General features: G+C 41.3%; 1 protein-coding gene across 1 annotated transcript; it reads right to left on the reverse strand.

Moving 5' to 3' along the window:
* Positions 1-188: 188 nt before the first annotated feature.
* On the reverse strand, positions 189-11,993 carry LOC307128860 (uncharacterized protein). The gene is made up of 3 exons (XM_079820873.1): positions 11,939-11,993; positions 5,097-5,229; positions 189-1,686 (listed from the first exon to the last, which is right to left on the reverse strand). The coding sequence occupies exons 2-3, from the start codon at positions 5,179-5,181 to the stop codon at positions 860-862; spliced, it is 912 nt and encodes a 303-aa protein (XP_079676999.1). The 5' UTR covers positions 5,182-5,229; positions 11,939-11,993; the 3' UTR covers positions 189-859.
* Between the last annotated feature and the right edge of the window lie 9,552 nt (positions 11,994-21,545).

A 21,545-nucleotide genomic window follows, 5' to 3' on the forward strand; every position in this document is an offset into this window, starting at 1 on the left:
GAAACGTCTGTCTCCAGTGTGAACGCTCATGTGGACTTCCAGGTTTTGTTTTTAAATGTAAATCTCTTTCCACACTGTTGGCAGGTAAAACAGCTCTTTTTGCTGTGATATCTCTTGTGGACATTAAGGCTTTGTTACGCCCCGTCTAGGGGAAAAGGGTGCAACATGAAAACTCTGAAAAGCAGTGTAATATGAAGAAAATTATTTATTGATTTAATTTGGGACCTTAGATTCAGGAGTTGACTGGGCCAAAATAACAAACAAAACTTCCTTGTTTTAAAACCTCTTTCTTAAACCCTAAGCCAAAAGAAAAGAAAAGGAAAATACAATATACAAACCTAACTCCCTAACCAAAAACAGAGATCAAAAGTAGTTTACAATAAACAAAAATGGCGTCAGACTCCCTACTTTCCCAAATAATCAGTATTTACAATATATGTACAATCAGGCAAACAAACTGAAAAGGGCAGTCCAAATCAGTGTCAGAAAACAGGCAAAGGGTCAGATATACCAACACAGTTCCTCTGATACAAACAGGGTTCAATCTAAACAAACCAGAAATACTCACAGTCTCTAATATTCTTAACACATTCAAACTCTCTTAACACACAAACACACTCTGCACTATACAGGTCACAAAACTCTCTCAGAACACAAGGTCGCTGGTTCAGTCGGTCTCTCTCTCTCTCAGAGGAAGTGATGACATGCTTTTTTAATATACTGGGGACCAATCAGGACAAAGCATCAATCAGCCTGCAGGAACCTATCAGATGAACTTCCTGGACAGACACACACAGAGACTCACAAAACAATACAGATGTCACAAAACACAAACGATAGAGTTGTAACAGTGAAGCATTTATAACATGTGAACGATTTCCACTCCTGTGCAAGTACTCTTGTGAACATTAAGATTTCCTTTGACACTGAAACTCCTCCCACACTGATCACATATGAACGGTTTCTCTCCGGTGTGAACTCTCATGTGGACTTTAAGGTTGTTTTGATGTGCAAAACTCTGTGCACAATGAGAGCAAGAATAAGGCTTCTCTCCGGTGTGAATTCTCATGTGGGCTTTAAGGATGTGTTTATGTGCAAAACTCTGTGTACAATGAGAGCAAGAATAAGGCTTCTCTCCAGTGTGAATTCTCATGTGGGCTTGAAGGTTTCCTTTTAGATTGAAACTCTTTCCACACTGTTGGCAGGTGAAACGTTTGTCTTCACTGTGAATTCTCATGTGGAGATTAAGGTTTTGTTTTTGAGTGAAGCTCTTTCCACACTGTTGGCAGATGAAACGTCTTTCTCCAGTGTGAACGATCATGTGGACTTCCAGGTTTTGTTTTTGAGTGAATCTCTTTCCACACTGTTGGCAGGTAAAACAGCTCTTTTTGTTGTGAGATCTCTTGTGGACATAAAGGCTTTGTATTTGAGTGAAACTCTTTCCACACCGTTGGCAGGAGTAAGGCTTCTCTCCAGTGTGAACTCTCATGTGGACTTCCAGGTTTTGTTTTCGACTGAAACTTTTTCCACACTGACCACAATTTAAATTACTCTTAGATTTGGTCTTCTGAATATTTTTCATCTTCATGGATTTTTTTCCAGTCATGAAATCCTGATGTTTCTCACACTGATCTTTATCTTGTATATTATTCAGTTCCTGACTCTCCTCTTTCAGCGGCAACAGGCCTAAAGCGAAAAAAGACAAATACAAGTTAACACCAGTTTAATGGCACAGAACAACAGACATGAAAAACCAACACAAGGCATCAAAACCTACAGAAATAAGTTTACTGAAGAGGGGTTTAATATGGAGTCGACCACACTTTACGGTTTCCAACATTTACCCCATCACATTTAGCCCCCTAAACATACACCTGATCAGAGCCGAGGATGACAGCCAAAGAGTCACAAAGTTAATTATTAATACTGTGGCAAGGTTTAGTGAAGTCTGTGAAGGGAGAGAGAGCTGGAGGACGGGTGGCACATAAGTGGGTCAAGTGCGAATAATAAACACCTGTCTCTTATTTCAGTAATTGCCATGAAGAGACAGGATAAACAGATGTGCTCAAATTTGTTGGTACCCTTACAGCTCTTTGAAATAATGCTTCATTCCTCCTGAAAAGTGATGAAATTAAAAGCTATTTTATAATGTATACTTGCATGCCTTTGGTATGTCATAGAATAAAGCAAAGAAGCTGTGAAAAGAGATGAATTATTGCTTATAATCTGAGGAGCTCAGAAAGAAAATAATAGACAAGCATGGTAAAGACTAGAAGACCATCTCCAAGCAGTTTGATGTTCCGGTGACAACAGTTGCAAATATTATTTGGAAGTTTAAGGTCTATGGAACTGTAGCCAACCTCTCGGGGTGTGGCCGCAAGAGGAAAACCGACCCCAGATTGATCAGAGGGCTAGTGCGACAGGTAGAAAAAGAACCAAGGAAAACTGCCAAAAATATACAAGCTGAACTCCAAGGTTAATGTACGTCAGTTTCTGATTGCACAATCCGTCGCTTTTTGAGCAAAAGTGGACTCCATGGAAGAAGAACCAGGAGACCCACTTTTGAAAGAAAAAAATTAAAAAGCCAGACTGGAATTTGCTAAAATGCATATTGACAATCCTTCTGGGAGAATGTCCTTTGGACAGAGGAGTCAAAACTGGAGCTTTTTGGCAAGTCACATCAGTTCTATGTGTCTGAAAGTCTATTGTCTGCCATAGACTATTTGCTTCTTATTTATTAAATCCAGGCAATTATCAGATTAAACGTTGATTAAAATTAAGATACAATTTATACAAAACGAAATTCCCATTAAAGAAATGCTTGCTAAGCAAAATCATACAAAATTTCGTTCAAAATTATTTCTGACTTTGTCTTCTGACATATTGCGCATCTTTTCACTTTTCATAATCAATGTAGCCTAGATTTTATTTAAAAATAACATTATAATATTTAAACATAAACAGGAACTTCCTGTAAATGGTCTGAAAGTCCGACCCATACAGAAAATGCTTTCACACTAGAAACGAACCGAACCTTTGTTCAGTTTGATCCGGACCGAGACTGCCTCTTTTCGTCGGACCAAATTTCGTCTGTTTGGTCCGGACCGTGGTACGGGGAAGGTTTCACACCTGTAATTTTGATTAGGATCAAATTGAAAATCCGGACCAAACAAGGTAGGTGTGAAAACGCCCTAAAGAACTTAAGAATTGTATTAACAGGAAAAAGTTTGCGTTTAAGAATAAAGATTATGCAGGGTTAAAAATTATACAAAAAGAGCTTAACTATCAATTAAAGGAAGCAAGGGGACGACAGAAGGATATTATGGAACATCAGTTTTCCACTTCAAATTCTAAGGAATTATGGAACACAATGAGGGCTGTTACTAATATGGAACCAAAGAGAGCACATATATTTACAATAGATGATTTACAGAAGGCTAATGAATTGAATGATTTTTATCTTCGGTTCCAAAACTCATGATTTCTCTGACAAATGTGATGTTGTGGGATCTTTGATAGATGACAGGGGTACTAGAATAGAGGTAGATAGTTCTAAGGTGCAATCTTTGTTCCAACAGTTATGTGCAAAAAAAATCTACAGGACCTGATGGGATTTCTGCACGACTTTTAAACACTTGTGCTGTAGAACTCACTCCGGTGTGGGGTTTGCTCTTTCAGCGTTAATTGGATTCACATAGAATCCTTGCACTCTGGATAAAATCTGTGATTACTCCAATCCCTAAAAAATCCCATCCTTCTGAGAACAACGTTTAAAATTTTAGACCCATAGCACTAACTTCAATTGTAAAGAAATGCTTTGAGAAATACATTGGGTCCATATTGAAAAGCGAAGTATCCTCGAAATTAGATCCATGGCAGTTTGCCTATAAACAGGGAAGGAGTGCGGAAGACGCAGTAGGAAGTATTTCCCATCTAGTTTATAAACATTTAGAGGACTCAAATGCATATACACACCTTCTTTTTATTGATTTTAGCTCAGCTTTTAACACTGTGCAACCATATTTATTATTGGAAAAATGTAAACATATGGATGTAAATCCTTATATTATAAGATGGTTTTCTTCTTTCTTAATAGGTAGAACTCAACAAGTTAAAGTCAATAAGATGATCTCTGATTCTCAATATATTAGTACAGGAATACCTCAAGGCTGTGTGAGCTCCCCAGTTATTTTCACATTGTACACAGATGGCTGTGTGAGCAAAAGTAACAATAATTATATAGTGAAATTTAGTGACGACGCTGCCATCCTTAGCCTATTATATAAAGATCAAGACATCTTGTCTTACTGCTCTGAAATCAATCAATTTATAGAGTGGTGCGATGCCCACCATTTAATTGTGAATGTGAAGAAAACTGAGATGATATTCGATCCAAAGTCAATTGGTGATCATAGCCCTGTATATATTCATAATGTTCCAATTAGACAGGTGTCTTCATATACAGTTTACCTTGATTGTTCTCTAACATGGTGTGTTCATGTTTACAGTTTGTGTTTTAGGCTACAGCAAAGATTGTATTTCTTGAGAAGGCTTAGATTTTATGGGGTCAGTAGAAAAATTATGTTGTTTTATGAAGCGGTTTAGAAAGTGTGATTAGATTAGATAATTTGACGGTACAGCGAAAATCTAGGCTTGAACGTCTTATTCAAACAGCCATGAAAATCATGGGCAGGACAGAACCTCTTTATCTCCAAAGGCTGTACAAAAGGTCTATGTTAAGGGAGGCGGCTATAAGGATGTTGGTTAAGGAAAAATAAATTAAATGAACATCCCTAGTTGGTTGTGTTACTCTCATCCTTCTCTGAGGATGGTACTCCTCTGGTAGTTTTTGCCCCATTGTGACGTATGAGTGAAATCTTAGAGTCCATATATTGCGAGTGTAGATGTCCTCTAAAGTTCATGTGCAAACACTTTATTTCCATTCTGGTCATGTGATCTCAACACATCTGTCCACATGAGGTGACCAATGTCAAATAAAACTGCTTTAATTAGGACACGTGTGACATTCTTCAAATATATCATTCATTTTTGTAGAGGATCACAGGACTGAGTTGAGCTTTGAGAATGACACTAACCTGTTTGCTCCTCAGTTTCTTCATGTCTCACACTGAACACTTCTTCAATCTTTATGTCTTCACTCTCCTGTTTAATCAACGCCATCTTTATAACAGTGTCACGTGGATCTCAGAGGCTTCTCCAGGAGTTCTCCTGTGTGTTTGGACAAAGTCATGTCAAAAACAAACCAAAACAAACAAAAAATGCCAGAGGGTACGGATCAATTAATAATAATAATAATAATTTAAAAAGTATATTCATTAAGAAGACAAGTCTTCCTTGCTTTTCATTGACAATGTTTTCCAAACTGGTACAATACTCCTTAGTCTCCTGAAGAAAATTAAGAAAATTTGGCTTGGATCCTGGCCATTTCTTCTTGTGTATATGAAATTTCCACAAAATAATAAAAAGTTGTACAATAAAAGTTAATTTATTATTATTATTACATTCATCGGAACAATACATACTAGGGGTGTAACGATACATCGTTAAACGATATATCGCGATATAAAAATGGTAGGTGTCGATATGGACGTTAGGTATCGTTGATGGAAACTACAACCCCAAATCAGAAAAAGTTGGGACAGTATGGAAAACGCAAATAAAAAAAGAAGAAGTGATTTCTAAATTTACTTTGACTTGTATTTCATTGCAGACAATATGAACTAAAAATATTTCATGTTTTGTCTGGTCAACTTCATGTCATTTGTAAATATGAATCCTTTCCTGTCATTCAGACCTGCAACACATTTCAAAAAATGTTGGGACAGTAAAGCATTTACCACTTTGTAATGTTGCCATTCCTTTTCACAACACTTAAAAGACGTTTAGGGACTGAAGACACTAAGTGATGAAGTGTTTCAGGTGTAATTTTGTCCCATTCTTCCTGCAAACAAGTCTTAAGGTGGGCAACAGTACGGGGTCTTTGTTGCCACACATTCTCTATTGGAGACAGGTCGGGACTGCAGGCAGGCCAGTCAAGTACCCGTACCCTCTTCCTCCGCAGCCAGGACTTTGTAATGTGTGCAGAATGTGGTTTTGCATTGTCTTGTTGAAATATGCATGGACGTCCCTGGAAAAGATGTCTTCTTGAAGGCAGCATATTATGCTCCAAAATCTCTATGTACTTTTCAGCATTAATGGTGCCTTCACAGAAGTGCAAGTTACCTTTGCCAAGGGCACTGACACAACCCCATACCATGACAGACCCTGGCTTTTGGACTTGTTGCTGGTAACAGTCTGGATGATCCTTTTCTTCTTTGGTCCGGAGCACACGGCGTCCATTCCTCCCAAAAAATACCTCAAATACTGATTCATCTGACCACAGTACACGTTTCCACTGTGTGATGGTCCATCCCAGATGCCTCCGAGCCCAGAGAAGTCGACGGCGCTTGTGGACACTGTTAACATAGGGCTTCCTTTTGGCACAGTACAGTTTTAACTGGCATTTGTGGATGTAACTACGTATTGTGGTACTTGACAAAGGTTTGCCAAAGTAGTCCTGAGCCCATGTGGTGATATCGCTTATAGATGAATGACGATTCTTGATGCAGTGCCGCCTGAGGGATCGGAGATCACGGTTGTTCAGCTTAGGCTTGCGCCCTTGTCCTTTACGCACTGAAATTCCTCCAGATTCCTTGAATCTTTTAATTATGTTATGCACTGTTGAATGTGAAATATCCAAATCTCTTCCTATCTTTCTTTGAGAACATTGTTTTTAAACATTTCAATAATTTTCTCACGTATTTGTGTCACGGTTCATCAATTCTCTGTCTCCTTCTCTCTATGTTCGTGCGGTTGTGTTGGGGGCGTGGTCTCTGATTACCGAGCTCATCACCTCCACCTGCCACACCTCATTAACCAGCCTTCATATACTTGCCTCTCACCCTCACTGTTTGTCAGATTGTTTCAGGCTGTTTCCCGGTGCTGGTTGTGTGTGTTTGTCCCCTCTGGTTCCTGAGTGTTCTCTCCATTCCGGTCTCTGGATTCCACCGATCTGGGTTGTCCGCTGCTTCCCTGCGTCACCACCCGTGCCGTTCTACGTGTTCGAGTCTGTGTCTTCTCTGAGGATTGCCTGTTACCACATGAGGATAAGCTGGACGATATCGCTATCTACTTCCTGCCTCGATGTCATCGTGTTTATTGTAGTCTACGGACTATTTCTGTTTATACTCTCAACGAGTATGAGAATAAAAGAGCTTGCTTAATCGCTATTGGATTCATCTGTTTCTCTTCCAGTTAACCTGACAGAACGATCTGACCATATCATGGATCCAGCGAGGATGGCAGAGCTGCAGGATTACTTGACCACAAGCAATCAGAGAATGGAGCGGCAGGACCAACAGGTGACCGCTACGGCTCAGGCGATGCAGGCACTGGTGGCGCAGGTGTCCGAGCTCTCGTCCCAGATTCAAGAACTAAGATCACCCACTGCGCCCACACCGCCGACCGTTCCCCAACCACCTATCAACAGCAACGGCCAGCACGAGTCCCGGATACCCACGCCAGAGCGTTACGCGGGTGAGGCTGAGCTATGCAGACCTTTTTTAACGAGATGTGCACTATTTTTCTCGTTGCAACCCGTTTCCTTTTCTACAGAGATTTCCAAAGTCGCTCTGGTGATTAATCTGTTGACGGGGCGTGCGGCACGTTGGGGAACGGCGGTCTACGAGAACAACGAACCGTGCTGTTCCTCGTTCCTGGCACTCTCGGCAGAAATGAAACGGGTCTTTGACCGGACAGCGGTAAGTCGTGAGGCGGCTTGGAAAATTCGCCGAACTCCAGGCAGTAGATCCGTCTCCGACTACCTCATTGATTTTCGGACTTTGGCCGCAGAGTGCAGGTGGAACGAGGAGTCGCAGTGGGATCGATTCCTGCATGGGCTGGCTGACCGTGTCCAACAGGAGATTTATGCCATGGATCTGCCGCCTAACCTCAATGGACTAATGGAATTAGAGATTCGCGTGGACTCGCGACTTGAGCTACGAGACTGACGCATCCGTTCGAGAGGAACCCCTGTGTTTCATGAGTTTCTTGGGGCTGACACGGTCAGCCCACCCAACGATCCCGAGCCCATGCAGGTGGGCAGAGCTCAGCTTTCCCGGGAGGAGAGAGAGCGTCGGAGGACAGGAGGACTATGTCTGTACTGTGGTGCGGCGGGGCATTTCCTCAACCACTGTCCATTAGAAGATCGAGCCCGACAGTAGGTCAGAGGTTACTGTCGGGTGGGGCTTCGTTGGGGAAATCCTCGTCGGCCACCCTCCTCCCGGTAAGATTGCAGTGGGCAACCAGATCCCACCACTGCCAAGCTCTCGTGGATTCCGGAGCAGAGGGTAACTTCATTGACTGTTCTCTAGCAACACAGCTCCAGATTCCCATCACTCCCCTGTCCAACACCATCACGGTTCACGCACTTAACGGTCAAGCACTTCCCAACATCACTCACATCACTGACACGATCACATTGACTATCTCTGGCAACCACACGGAATCCATCAGTTTCCTCCTCACAGACTCACCTCACGCACCCATCGTCCTCGGTCATCCCTGGTTGGCGAAGCATAATCCCAGGGTTGACTGGGGACACAACTCGGTTGCAGTTTGGAGTAATCAGTGCTATGCCTCTTGTCTTGTGTCTGCTCGTTCGTCTGTGTCTAGTTTTGTGTTTCAGGAGGAGACGGTGAATTTATCTAACGTGCCAGAGGAATATCGCAACCTGAAGGAAGTGTTCAGTAAGTCCCGGGCTGCTTCTCTTCCTCCTCATCGTCCCTATGACTGTGTGATAGATCTACTGCCAGGCAAGTCTCCGCCCAAGGGCAAGTTATACTCACTTTCTACTCCTGAGAGGGAGGCCATGGAGAAATACATTTTTGATTCTCTAGCTTCCGGGTTCATTCGTCCTTCCTCATCTCCAGCGGGGGCGGGGTTCTTTTTCGTGGGTAAGAAGGATGGGTCTCTGCGGCCTTGTATTGACTACCGAGGGTTGAATAACATCACGGTAAAGAATACTTATCCTTTGCCGTTGATGTCTTCAGCCTTCGAGAGGCTACAGGGAGCATCCGTATTCACGAAATTGGATCTACGTAATGCTTATCATTTGGTGCGCATAAGGGAGGGGGATGAATGGAAGACTGCTTTTAATACCCCCAGGGGCCACTTTGAATATTCGGTCATGCCCTTCGGGCTGTCCAACTCCCCAGCAGTCTTCCAGGCACAAGTCAACGACGTGCTGGGAGACATGGTCGATCAGTTTCTCTATGTTTACCTGGATGACATATTGATTTTTTCTTCTTCTCTCCAGGAACATGTCCAGCACGTCAGACTAGTGCTCCAGAGGTTGCTAGAGAATGGGATTTTTGTCAAGGCGGAGAAATGCGCGTTTCATGCACAGTCAGTTCCTTTTCTGGGTTATATCGTTTCATCCGAGGGAATGCGCATGGATCCTGACAAAGTTAAGGCTGTGATAGATTGGCCAAGCCCAGATTCTCGTAAGGCCCTGCAGAGGTTTCTGGGTTTCGCCAATTTTTATCAGCGTTTTATTTGCAACTTTAGCCAACTAGCCGCGCCTCTGACTGCGTTGACCTCCTCCAGAACGGTGTTCAGGTGGTCTGGTGCAGCCGAGACTGCATTTGTCAAACTTAAGAGCCGCTTCGTTTCGGCTCCCATTCTCGTTACCCCTGATTCATCACGCCAGTTCGTGGTGGAGGTGGACGCATCAGAGGTGGGGGTAGGAGCAGTTCTTTCCCAGCGCTCTCCCTCGGATGACAAGATGCATCCTTGCGCGTTTTTGTCTCACCGTTTGTCACCTGCCGAACGCAACTATGACATTGGTAACAGGGAATTGGCAGTTAAGCTTGCATTGGAGGAGTGGCGGCATTGGTTAGAGGGATCGGGGGTTCCTTTTATCGTATGGACCGATCACAAGAATCTAGAGTACATCAGATCAGCTAAAAGACTCAACTCCAGGCAGGCTCGGTGGTTCCATTTTTTTCGGACGTTTTGACTTTTCTCTTTCGTACCGCCCGGGTTCTAAAAACATCAAACCCGATGCTTTGTCGCGCGTTTTTGACCGCTCCGAACGCCCATCTACTCCCGAGTGCATTTTACCAGACAGACTGAGGGTCTCTACACTCATATGGGAGGTCGAATCGAAGGTTAAGTCAGCCTTAGAAGGGATAACGCCTCCGCCCGGCGGACCACCGAGTCGGTTATTTGTGCCTGAGGGAGTTCGGTCCGACGTAGTCCGATGGGGTCACTGCTCCAATGTAGCTTGTCACCCAGGAGTTAATAGAACCAAGTTTCTGGTCAAGCAACGATTCTGGTGTCCAGGGATGGCTCGTGACATCCGGGATTTTGTTTTGGCCTGTTCAGTCTGTGCCATGGGTAAGTCGTCTAATCGCCCTCCCGATGGGTTACTCCAACCGCTGTCGGTTCCTTCGAGACCTTGGTCCCACATCGCTCTCGATTATATTACCGCCCTCCCGCCCTCCCAGGGCAAGACGGTGGTTTTAACCGTCGTGGACCGGTTCTCGAAAATGGTTCATTTTATTCCCTGGCCTAAATTACCTTCTGCCAAGGAGACAGCGGTAGCTGTCGTTGACCACGTCTTTCGTTTACATGGCCCTTCCATGGCCTCAACGATGGACGTGGTTTCCGACAGGGGGCTCCAATTTGTGTCCAAATTTTGTAGATTACTGGGGGCGACGGTTAGTCTGTCTTCGGGTTTCCATCCCCAGAGTAATGGTCAGACTGAGTGGGCCAACCAGGATCTTGAGAGAGGTTTACGATGTTTGGTTTCCAAGAATCCTTCCTCCTGGAGCCAGCAAATCTCATGGATTGAGTACGCACATAATTCGTTGCCAGTGTCGGGTACGGGTCTTTCACCGTTTGAGTGTGGTTTAGGGTACCAGCCACCAATTTTTCCCAGCCTGGAATCCGAAGTCGCGGTCCCCTCCGCCCACGCCTTTGTCCAGAGGTGTCGTAACACATGGAGGCACATGACAGGAAAGGATGCATATTTACAAATGACATGAAGTTGACCAGACAAAACATGAAATATTTTGTGTTCATATTGTCTGCAATGAAATACAAGTCAAAGTAAATTTAGAAATCACTTCTTTTTTTTTATTTGCGTTTTCCATACTGTCCCAACTTTTTCTGATTTGGGGTTGTACAATGGGGGAATATTTGTGAAATTTTCTATTTTCTATTGAACAAAAATCGTTTGAAGGCCAAAAAAATGGATGAGAAATAGCTTTAAAACCAAGTCAGTGGACAGTAGATTATCTGTCAATTCCTCCTCTCTCCTCATCTCATCACTCTTTCTTTTTCTCTCATTCTCCTTATCTTGCCCTGTCTCTTCCCCTCCTTAACAAAACAAAAGGTCAATTTATATTTAGAATATTTTTTATTTATCACTTTCTAAGACAAGTTCATTTACGGAAGGCTACGAACGCTGGTTAATTACATACATTTTTAAATTAATTCACAATATGTACACATTCATTATTAATCGTATGCCTTATATGAAGAAAACGATTTGTTAATGTTTCTTGTCCTCTAACATTGACAGCACTAATTATTACATTAAATCACGTAAATCAAATATGTATTTTTACCTATTTTAAATGAAAAACTGCGAAATTAGACAAAGGTTTATTAGTTTGCCGGATTATTTTTGTTGGTAGTTTAACATTTCATTCCTAAAACAGCTGCCAAATATGACATGTTTAGTTTAGCTACATCTTATCTCGCACTTTATGAGCGTTTGCTGAAGCGCACTTCAATAATACATCATCATGTTACACCTCTTGTGAAAGCTATCAATCGGTGTGTATCTATTTAAAAGCGAAAAACCACAAACCTTTCTTCAGTCTAACCAAAACAGTCACAGGAGCTCGGCGCAGCTTTATGATGTCATCACAGAGCAAAATAAAAGTCCTGTTCACTCTGCAGTGTCTAATATCACAAAAGAGCATAGAATATAATGTTTTATTACATGTTGTCCAATTATGTGATGAAAAGATGTAATGTTTGGATGCAGAAACTATTTATATAAGATACCCCAATATCAAAATGATCAAATGTGGGGGAAAAAAGCATTAAAAAGAGTGTGTGAGCTTCTTAAAGCAGAGTTTGTATGTGTCAGTATTACTGAAATGCATAGCTATATATTTCAAGAGTCAGTAGAAGATAAAATAACCCTTGTATATAATTTCTGCACTCAAACTGACAAAAAGTCAGTCTAAAACTGACTGTTTTAGACAGAATCTCACATATTAGATGTGATACACACTCATTCAATATAGTTATCATTGGACAGCATATCAATCGCAATTAAAAATATTTTATTTCTTATATGTAGCCTAAACGTCCTAACCGAAAATGACTTTTATTTTGGCGATGCGCTATGACGTCATAAGTCCGCGACGCGCGTCTGTGATTCGGCTGGAGAAAGGTTTTAAGTTTTTAAATCGACACAAACAGTTTAATCTTTGTTTTAGTTTTACAGTCGGTGTAAATTAAATAATTATTATTGAATGTAACATCGTAATGTTTTATCTAACGTTAGTTTAAGCAAATAATAGATAAGATGCGTCTTATTTATCTTCTTATATCCTGAATAAGATTATTGTAAGCAAGAAATCGGTCAAGTAGTGATGGAGAAACTGAGGAAAAAAATGTATTAGTTATTTTCTGAAATTATTTACTTTTTTGAATGAATACATTATTTTAATAATATTATTAAGTTAATAATATGAATTGTTTCTGCACAGCTAAGGAAGTGTCTTACTATTTAATGTAGTTTATAAATAATTAAACACCAAATATAAATCATGACGTGTCTGGATAAGTTTTATTCTTTTGTCAATATGTGGTTTTCTGGATAATCAGGACAATTAGTGACCATTAACTATATCACTGACAGATTTATTTTACTTTCTGTTAATTGTTCTTTATAATTATCAGTATTAAACATGATTTTGTCCAAACACACAGGAGAACTCCTGGAGAAGCCTCTGAGATCCACGTGACACTGTTATAAAGATGGCGTTTATTAAACAGGAGAGTGAAGACATAAAGATTGAAGAAGTGTTCAGTGTGAGACATGAAGAAACTGAGGAGCAAACAGGTTAGTGTCATTCTCAAAGCTCAACTCATGTGATCCTCTACAGAAATGAAGGATATATTTGAAGAATGTCACGCGTGTCCTAATCCATAGTTTACTGTCGCGGAGCCTTGGAGGGCAAAACCGCCATAGAACTACAGCACAAGCCTGTCAAATTTCCATCTTAAAACAAAAATATGTGAAGAAGATGCACGTTTTGGGCACTTATGATCCATATACAGCACCTGCTGCAGTATTTCAATCACTGAAAACAGTGGGACGTTTTTAAAACGCTTAACGTGAAAAACACTATAGGGTGAGCTGCACCAATAAGGATTAAATTAAGCAAAGTTTAAAGGATTTGTTGATATGGGTTTTATTTTAAATCGAGTTGTTGTATCACTTCATTTTAAACACAGATTAATGACACAGTAAAACCGTTATAGAGCTGATCAAGCAGCAGACAGAGGTGAACTGAAGACAGGCTAAAGAATCCTTAGTGAACCCAATCAAAGTCAAAGTACCTTTATTGTCCCACAAGGGGAAATTGGATTTGCAGCAAATGCTCCACATAAACCACATAAATATACAACAACAATCACCAACAAAGACAAGCCAGCAGAGAAGGAATTCACAATAACGCCCAATGTACATAATGCGCAAATAAATAAATAAATAAAATACAGAACATGCAACTTGTGCAAGTTATTATAAAGTGCTAAGTGCCATTAAGGTGCCTCACAGCTGACGGAATAAAAGATATTTGCATCCTCTTTGTTCTGCATCTAGGAACTCGATAGCGCCGCTCAGAGGGCAAAAGCTCAAACTCCGACCTTAGGGGATGATCCTGTGAATGAGCCATGACTCTAACTTTCCTCTGTACCTGTTTTATGTATAACTCCCCAGGTTGAGCCTGACTTCTCCTGGTAATCTTGCTCGCCACTTTGACCAGACTACCAAGTCTGTTTTTATTTGTCAGGGAGAGGCTTCCAAACCAAGCAGCTATACAAAAGGATAAAACCGATTCAATAAAGCACGATAAAACAGAGTCATCATTTCTGAAGAAACATTAAAAGTGTTCATTTTCCTAAGGAAGTACTGTCTTTGTTGGATTGCAGTTGGATTGCATTACAGTCAATGTCGTAATGAACTAAAACAGTGATATTAAAAGATCAAATTCAGTTTACACCTTTTTGATGATGTGTACTATATACAGGCGAGTAGATGAAGCAAGAATATGAATGCAACGTGTTTTATTTATAATGGGTTTCCATGGGGAAAACACTTTCACACTAATATTCAGCGTTCATCTGCTTTCCTGTACAAAGTATGCAACATCAATAAGGTGTATATTGAATTTGGTAATATCACTGTCTTACCGCATTAATTCTGACTACAAACCTGGTAAAAATGACTAGCGCATAACAGATAACAAAGATTTCAGATAACAAAGAGCTGCTGCAGAGGGTGAACTTCTTTGTTAAGAACTGAAATGTGTATTTATTTATTCTTCGCAACCATTATTTGTTTATTTATGTATTTCTGTTATTCCCAGAAGTCCAGAAATGTTATGTTTTATGTGCACTTTGCAAGACAGGTTCATCTCAGTGGTCAGTTTTTGAAACAGACTTCACAATATCTTGAATAAATACAAATACTGTGAACAAACACTTTTTTGCCTCTTCTATTATAGGTAAACATCAAGATCGTAGGTCAAATTGTCTGGCAATGAATAGAGTAGGCTATTGCAGAATCACTGTATCATGATACCATTGATATGATGAACAAAATTGTATTGTAGTTGTGAGTACACCAGAGTCCTATGCAATTATTCTTGCCTCACTAAATTCCGCAAAGTGTCCTCCTTTTTGGCTTTATGGAAATGGCCACCCTAGTTCACATGAACCGTACCCCAGACCACCCTTTTTAAGCGGACTCTGGTACGTTTCGCGGGTGCGCACCAAGAGTGCTAGTGTGAAAGCAGCCTTAGTGTTGTCACGAGACCAAAATTATGACTTCCATACGATACCAGACTAAAATACCTCGACACAGAGACTGAATCCATACCACGGCAAATAACAGTAAAAGTACTCAAATAATATGACAGAACTGACAATTTATTTAAAAAAGAACCCTAAAAACTCACTTGGCCAACATTTTCCTGCCCTGCTTTTCGACCATTCCCTCATCTTTATTTAAAAATAATAATATACTACTACTACTAATAATAATAAATATATCTGCAAGCAGCAATACCGGGGCCAAGCGCAAATAAGAAGACAAGTCATGCCAAAATGGCTGGGAGTGTCAGATAAACAGCAGCAAAGAGCAATTAAACACATTTTAAGATGATTTTAGGCAAAAAAGCTGAAAATGCATTGTAGTCTATGGGAATTTCATGTTTTGTTCTATTATAGCGCAACCAAGAGGCACAATCCTACCATTTTTTTTGTGTCCTCGGAGTGAGCCCATACATGTGTGTGTCGATTTTGGTGAAAATATCTCATTTCCTTTTGGAGGTATAGACAGAAAAAAACGCGTAAAAAATTACTGACACCTGACTTTGATTGGATTTTACTCCCCCTTACTATCAATATTTTGACATTTGAGCATTAACATGTGGCTATCGACCTATGTTTCCGATTTTCTGGTGCTGGTTTCGTCTCGATCGGACTGGCGGTTTCGAAGATATCAGCTAACGTTTTATAAGCGCTAAATTACCGCGCTGCACAAACCATATGCCGAAACCTGGCAAGTCTGGTATCGTTGGACTCGGCAAGGATTCAGGAGACAAAAAAAGTTAGTCCCATGAAAATAAGTCAACCACACCCAAAGTTATAAGCATTTGAAAAAATATTTCTCCACTAGGTGGCACTGTTTCAAAACTTCTCAGGTTCCTTCAGGGCATCGTGCTGATGATCCACACCAAGTTTTGTAACAATGCGTTCATAAAATACAGCATTTTAGCACATAATTCAAAATAGCCGACAGCCAAAATGGCCGATATGGTCAAATTGGATATCAGTCGACTCGGCATGACGTCCCGAATCTAACGAGACCACTTTGCTTATGATTTTTGGACAAACAGTTCAGAAGTTATAAGCAAAAATAGCAATTTGTATCTCTGGACCAGTTGGTGGCGCTGTGCCGAAACACTGCACGTTGACTCAGGTCATGCTTGTGATGACTTATACCAAGTTTGGTTTGAATACGATAAAGCGTTGCGGAGATATTGCCTTAAGTGCATTTTTGCAACCGCTACGTAAAAAAATTTCACGCGTTTATCAAAAAAATTTGACGAATCAACTTGAATTCCATAACTTTTTGTCAGCACGGTCTGAAGATAATCTGGTTAAATTTTTGTGAAAATCAGAGCAACAGTCTAGGAGGAGTTCGAAAAAGTAGGTTTATCGGATAATTAAAAATGGCAGGAAAATGCAATCGATTCGGCTTGAGCCAAGGAATTAGAGGAAAAAAGAATTTTGTTTCTAGCCCTTATGGGTCAAATGTTATTAGCATAAACATGAGTCAAACTTTGGACAGGTGGTGGCGCTAGAGGGATTGTTTTCTCCAAAATTGGTGTGGTTAATGTTGGGGTAGTCTTCTATCTGTGTGCCAAATTTCATAACTTTCCCGCAAACGGTTCTATGGGCTGCCATAGAATAATAAGAAATCTAACGGTTTCAATAGGAGCCTCCGCATCTTCGGTGCTTGGCCCTAATAACTACTGGTCAGTGTGAACATCCTTACAGAGATGCAACAATTTTCACTTCTGAACAGTTTGGGATGACAAAAATCTTATTTCATGATACAAGTTTGAAATGTAATTTTATAATTACAATATTAATATTTTATTTTATCTGTAAAATGTAAATTACAAACAGTGCTTTATTTCCAGCAGTAGGTCTATTTAACAGTAGCGTTCAAGTAAGACAATATTTAAATAAAACTGCTTGGTATTCACTCTATAGATGAAATATACACTGATTCATAATTCATATATTAAAGTTATTCAGGCAAGCATGGGGTGATTTTCTATTGTCTGTTGTTGTTTGATGAACATTGATCACACAGATTATTAGATCCGGCCCTTTAAGAGCTGCACGGACCCAATTCAGCGTAACGCATCTGCTTTCTCACTCCACTCATCTTTCAATCTTTCAATCGGCCTGAGTTTAGGTCTTTCGCCAGGCTTTTCGGTCCCTGGCCAGACCCATCCAGTTTCTGCCGATGTCTTGGCCCGGTTCATCTTCAGGCCGCTGCGCTGGTCTGGTCGAGCTGATCGAGTCATACCCAACTGTGTTTACCTGAATACTCGCCAGGACATGCATTTTTACATATTATTGACTACTCAAACACAATAAGAACTGAATTGCCATTGCATGTTGTCTGAAAGTCGTGTGCACACTTCAGGTCAGAGTCCGGTAGCGCGGGCACGTCCCTCATGCATCTGTTGCTTTCTTTGTCAAGCGCTGTGCGTAAATATTTGACTGTTCTTCCTCCTTTGTTTGGTGGAAGCATAGCTCTGTACACACATCCTGTCTCCTGCTGTCACACATTGACGCAAATAAAGATATACTGCTCACTCGCATTGACCGTATCAAAACGGCTTTTCAGCCAAAACAGACGGGGGCCGCGGCCTGCAGGGTTTTTCCTGCATTTCATATTTTTGGCGGCCGCCAAAACTATTTTTCTTGTCCCACCAAAGGCTTATTTGATCAGTTATTGTGATTTATGAGTAATGTAGATGATTGCTGCGCTTATGATAGGCCGCATGTTAACTTAGAGAGTGAACTCTCTCTCTGTCTCTGTCTTTAAACTAGGCACTGTCTAGGTCTTTCTCCCTCACACGTTTTAATCAAAATAAACTGAACTGACAAAACGGAAAATGTTGCACGTGGCAGAATCAGAGATACTTTTTTCCTGAATTACCACTGGGTGTGAACAGCGCTCCAAAAACACACAAATCTTTTGCGAGTTCCTAACAGCCAGGATTCACACACAACACGTCTGCTAGTGTTCGATTTGCGACCTAATGACTAGTTTCAACCGGTTCATTTTCACACAACTGCTTAAAACAACTGATCTGAACTCACAGATCGGTGTATAATAATTTACTCAGAACACCTCTGAAATGAGAACGCTAGTGTGCTTTAGCAAGAGCGGTTAGTAAGAATTAGCCTTAATAATCCACAGTATTATCAGGCTATGTATATTGACAATGTGTAGTAAATTGCCTAGGCTATAAGATAATTATGTTTAGACTGGACAAAGCAAGTTGTTGTTAGCTAGCTGTTAATTTTATTCATTTGTATATGATAGAAAATTAGACTATTTGTTATGTTTATGTAATGTTTTAATGCTACTTTTTAATATTGATATGATTATATACCAAAATAATTCAGTAAACAATGAGGAACAAAAGAAGTAAACATCAAGGTAAGAGATCATGCATAATATGATAAATCAAAATTAGATGAGCAAAAATCACAAATTGCTTTGCATTTATTTTAAATGTATTGTCAGTATTGGGCTCATAGATCACGTGGGTAGGGTGTGTGTGAATGACCATGTCTGTCAGCCACCACCGGAGACCATTTTTGACCCAGGAAAAACCCTGACGCATTGAAAGATCATCTCCTCACTGACTCTGAAATATAGAAGACTGTCTACTCGCCGTTGAAACAAGCCTCAATCAGTGGATTAACGGTGCTTCAGGGACTGCAGCTGACTCTGTGCTTCTCCTCTGTGGCTATCCGACAACTGTTCAAGAGCAAATTTCACTATTAAAAGAGCAAATTTGCAGCCGTGTGCTACCAAGGTGCGAGACCACGAGACTGTAGGGTGTCCCATTCATCATTTTAGATTTCAGAAGGGTGCTCATGAGTGCTCCCTTTGCAACCATTATGTGCCCTCGATGCACTTTACCGGGCAGTCAAAGCGGCACGAAGGTGCGGACTCAGAAGAAGACCCTGAGGGTTTAGGCTGCCATTTGGGATCCAGCCTAAGCCGTGCAGAACTACATCTGCCCTCAACGCCAGAGCTTATGCAGTGCCTGGCCAAGCTGGATCCGCTCAAGTCTACCAACCAAAATCCTACATCATGAATAAAACTGGTCCTGACTAGGTGGCCTTCAAAGAGCTCCACAGTATGACCGACCTTGCCCTGTGCACCACTAAGTCTATGGCCCAAGTGATTGGTCATGCCATGGTCAATTAGTAGGTGCTTGTGCTCTACAGTGGACGGCTTCGCTGAACGTTTTACAGTGGCCCAGAAGTCGTCCTGCCAGCGTGGGCCAGATCTTCTGCTGCTTCTATTCGCCCTATGTCGTCGTCACACACCAAGCCAGCTCCCACTCCCGAGGTGAAGCAGTGCTTCCACACAGCTAAGTGCCACCCAATTTACAGGCTGTCCTTAATTAATGTTGGATCCCAAGCAGCCCTGAAGTTTCAGGCACAAGGAGGCCAGACCACCCCCAAAGCGACCATGTGTTCACCTCCCAAACCCCTGTTCAGTTCCAAGCATTGGAGGTGCTTTGTTGTCAGTACGGGGTCTGTCCCACCAGTGCTATGTGTGCCCAGACCTCCGTCCGCTGTTATAGCAAGCCAAATAAAATAAAAAACACTTTCACAAACGGAGCAGTCATCCTCTTCATTATCCTCTCACCGCCCGAAGCCAGGTTTGAGAAGCCACTATCAGCATGTCGGGTTGGATTTTAGAAATAATCAAATGGGGTTAATCGCTCCAGTTTGCTCACAGCCAGGGGTTTGATTCACCCTTCAGTCTCAGACGTTGATGCTCTCATCCTCCAAGCTGAAGTACAAGCTCTGCTAGTCAAGAGTGCTGTAGAGGAAATTTCCACAGCCCACAGCAAGCCAGGCTTCAGGCTTATCCTTGATATTTGAGATGTCTGATCAGTGTTCTGATAAGACAACTGCTCAGAATGCTAACTTTCAAACAAATTTTCCTGCAGATTTGCAAAGGGGGTTGGTTTTTATTAATCTGAAGGATGCATACTTTCATATCCAGATACCCCTCATCACGGACAGTTCTTAAGATTTGCATTCGAAAGGGAGGATTTCCAATATAGAGTCCTACCATTCGGACTGTCCCTAGCTCACTTTTATGAAATGCGTAGACATGGCCCTCTCCCCCTGAGACAGATGGGAGTACGGATCCTGAATTAAATCGACAATTTCCTCAGCCATGTGGAGAGTATGGGGTTCAGGATCAATCTAAGCAAAAGCTCACTGTCCCCCATCCAATGCATCCTGTCCTGGAGGCAGTCTTTGACTCTGTCCAAATGTGGGTCTGGATTTCTCCGCAGTGCCCTCTAAAAGTTCAAAGGCTAGAGGCATCATTCAGAATCGGGGCCTCCCCCTAAAAATGTTTCAGAAGCTTCTGGGTCTCAGCCCCCTCAGCAGACCACAGACAGCTTCTCATATCTGAAGGATAGAACCTTTTCTGCTGAAATTGAGAATTTCTCTTCATCTGCAATACCTTTCACTAGTGGAGTATCACAAGGCTCCATTTTGGGCCCATCTTGGATTTTCTTTACACATGCTCCCTTCGGGGGCTATCTGTCAGAAATATAGTTCATATCGCAACTATACGGACAACAGTTTTATGTTCTGACAACTTGAGGTTTCTACTTTATAATTTTAACTCCTCCTGATAAAAACATCAAAGATTCCATTGCTATGGTAAACACTCTTTAAACAATGCAGCGCTGTGCTTATAAACACTACATTAGTAGGCAGTACATGGAGGGAAGATGAAAAGAAAATGCCATTGAAACTTTTCTGAAGACTCTCGGTTTGATGTGTTGCTTTGTGCCATTAAATTAGGGTTTACTTGTATTTGTTTTTGTTTCTCCTTAGACCTGATGCTGAAAGAGGAGAGTCAAGAACAGAAGGAAATGGAAGAGAAAAATCAGCATATGAAAGATCATGATTACATAACTGGAGAATTGTTAAGTTGCTCAATGACAAAAAAGATTTCCTCACAAAAAAGAGCTCTAAAGACCGAAACTAGAAGTGATTTCTCCTGCCAACAGTGTGGAAAGAGTTTAACTGATAAAACAAACCTTGAAGTCCACATGAGAGTTCACACTGGAGAGAAGCCGTTCACCTGCCCTCTGTGTGGGAAGAGTTTCAATCAAAAAGGAAACTTTAATGTCCACATGAAACTTCACACTGGAGAGAAATCTTTCACCTGCCCTCAGTGTGGGAAGAGCTTCTTTCAAAAAGTAAATCTTAAGACTCACATGAGAATTCACACCGGAGAGAAGCCGTTCACATGTGATCAGTGTGGAAAGAGTTACAGATTTAGAGTAACTTTTAATCACCACATGAGGACTCAC

Source organism: Gobio gobio (assembly GCF_949357685.1).
Source record: "Gobio gobio genome assembly, chromosome: 7".
In the NCBI taxonomy this organism is placed as follows: domain Eukaryota; kingdom Metazoa; phylum Chordata; class Actinopteri; order Cypriniformes; family Gobionidae; genus Gobio; species Gobio gobio.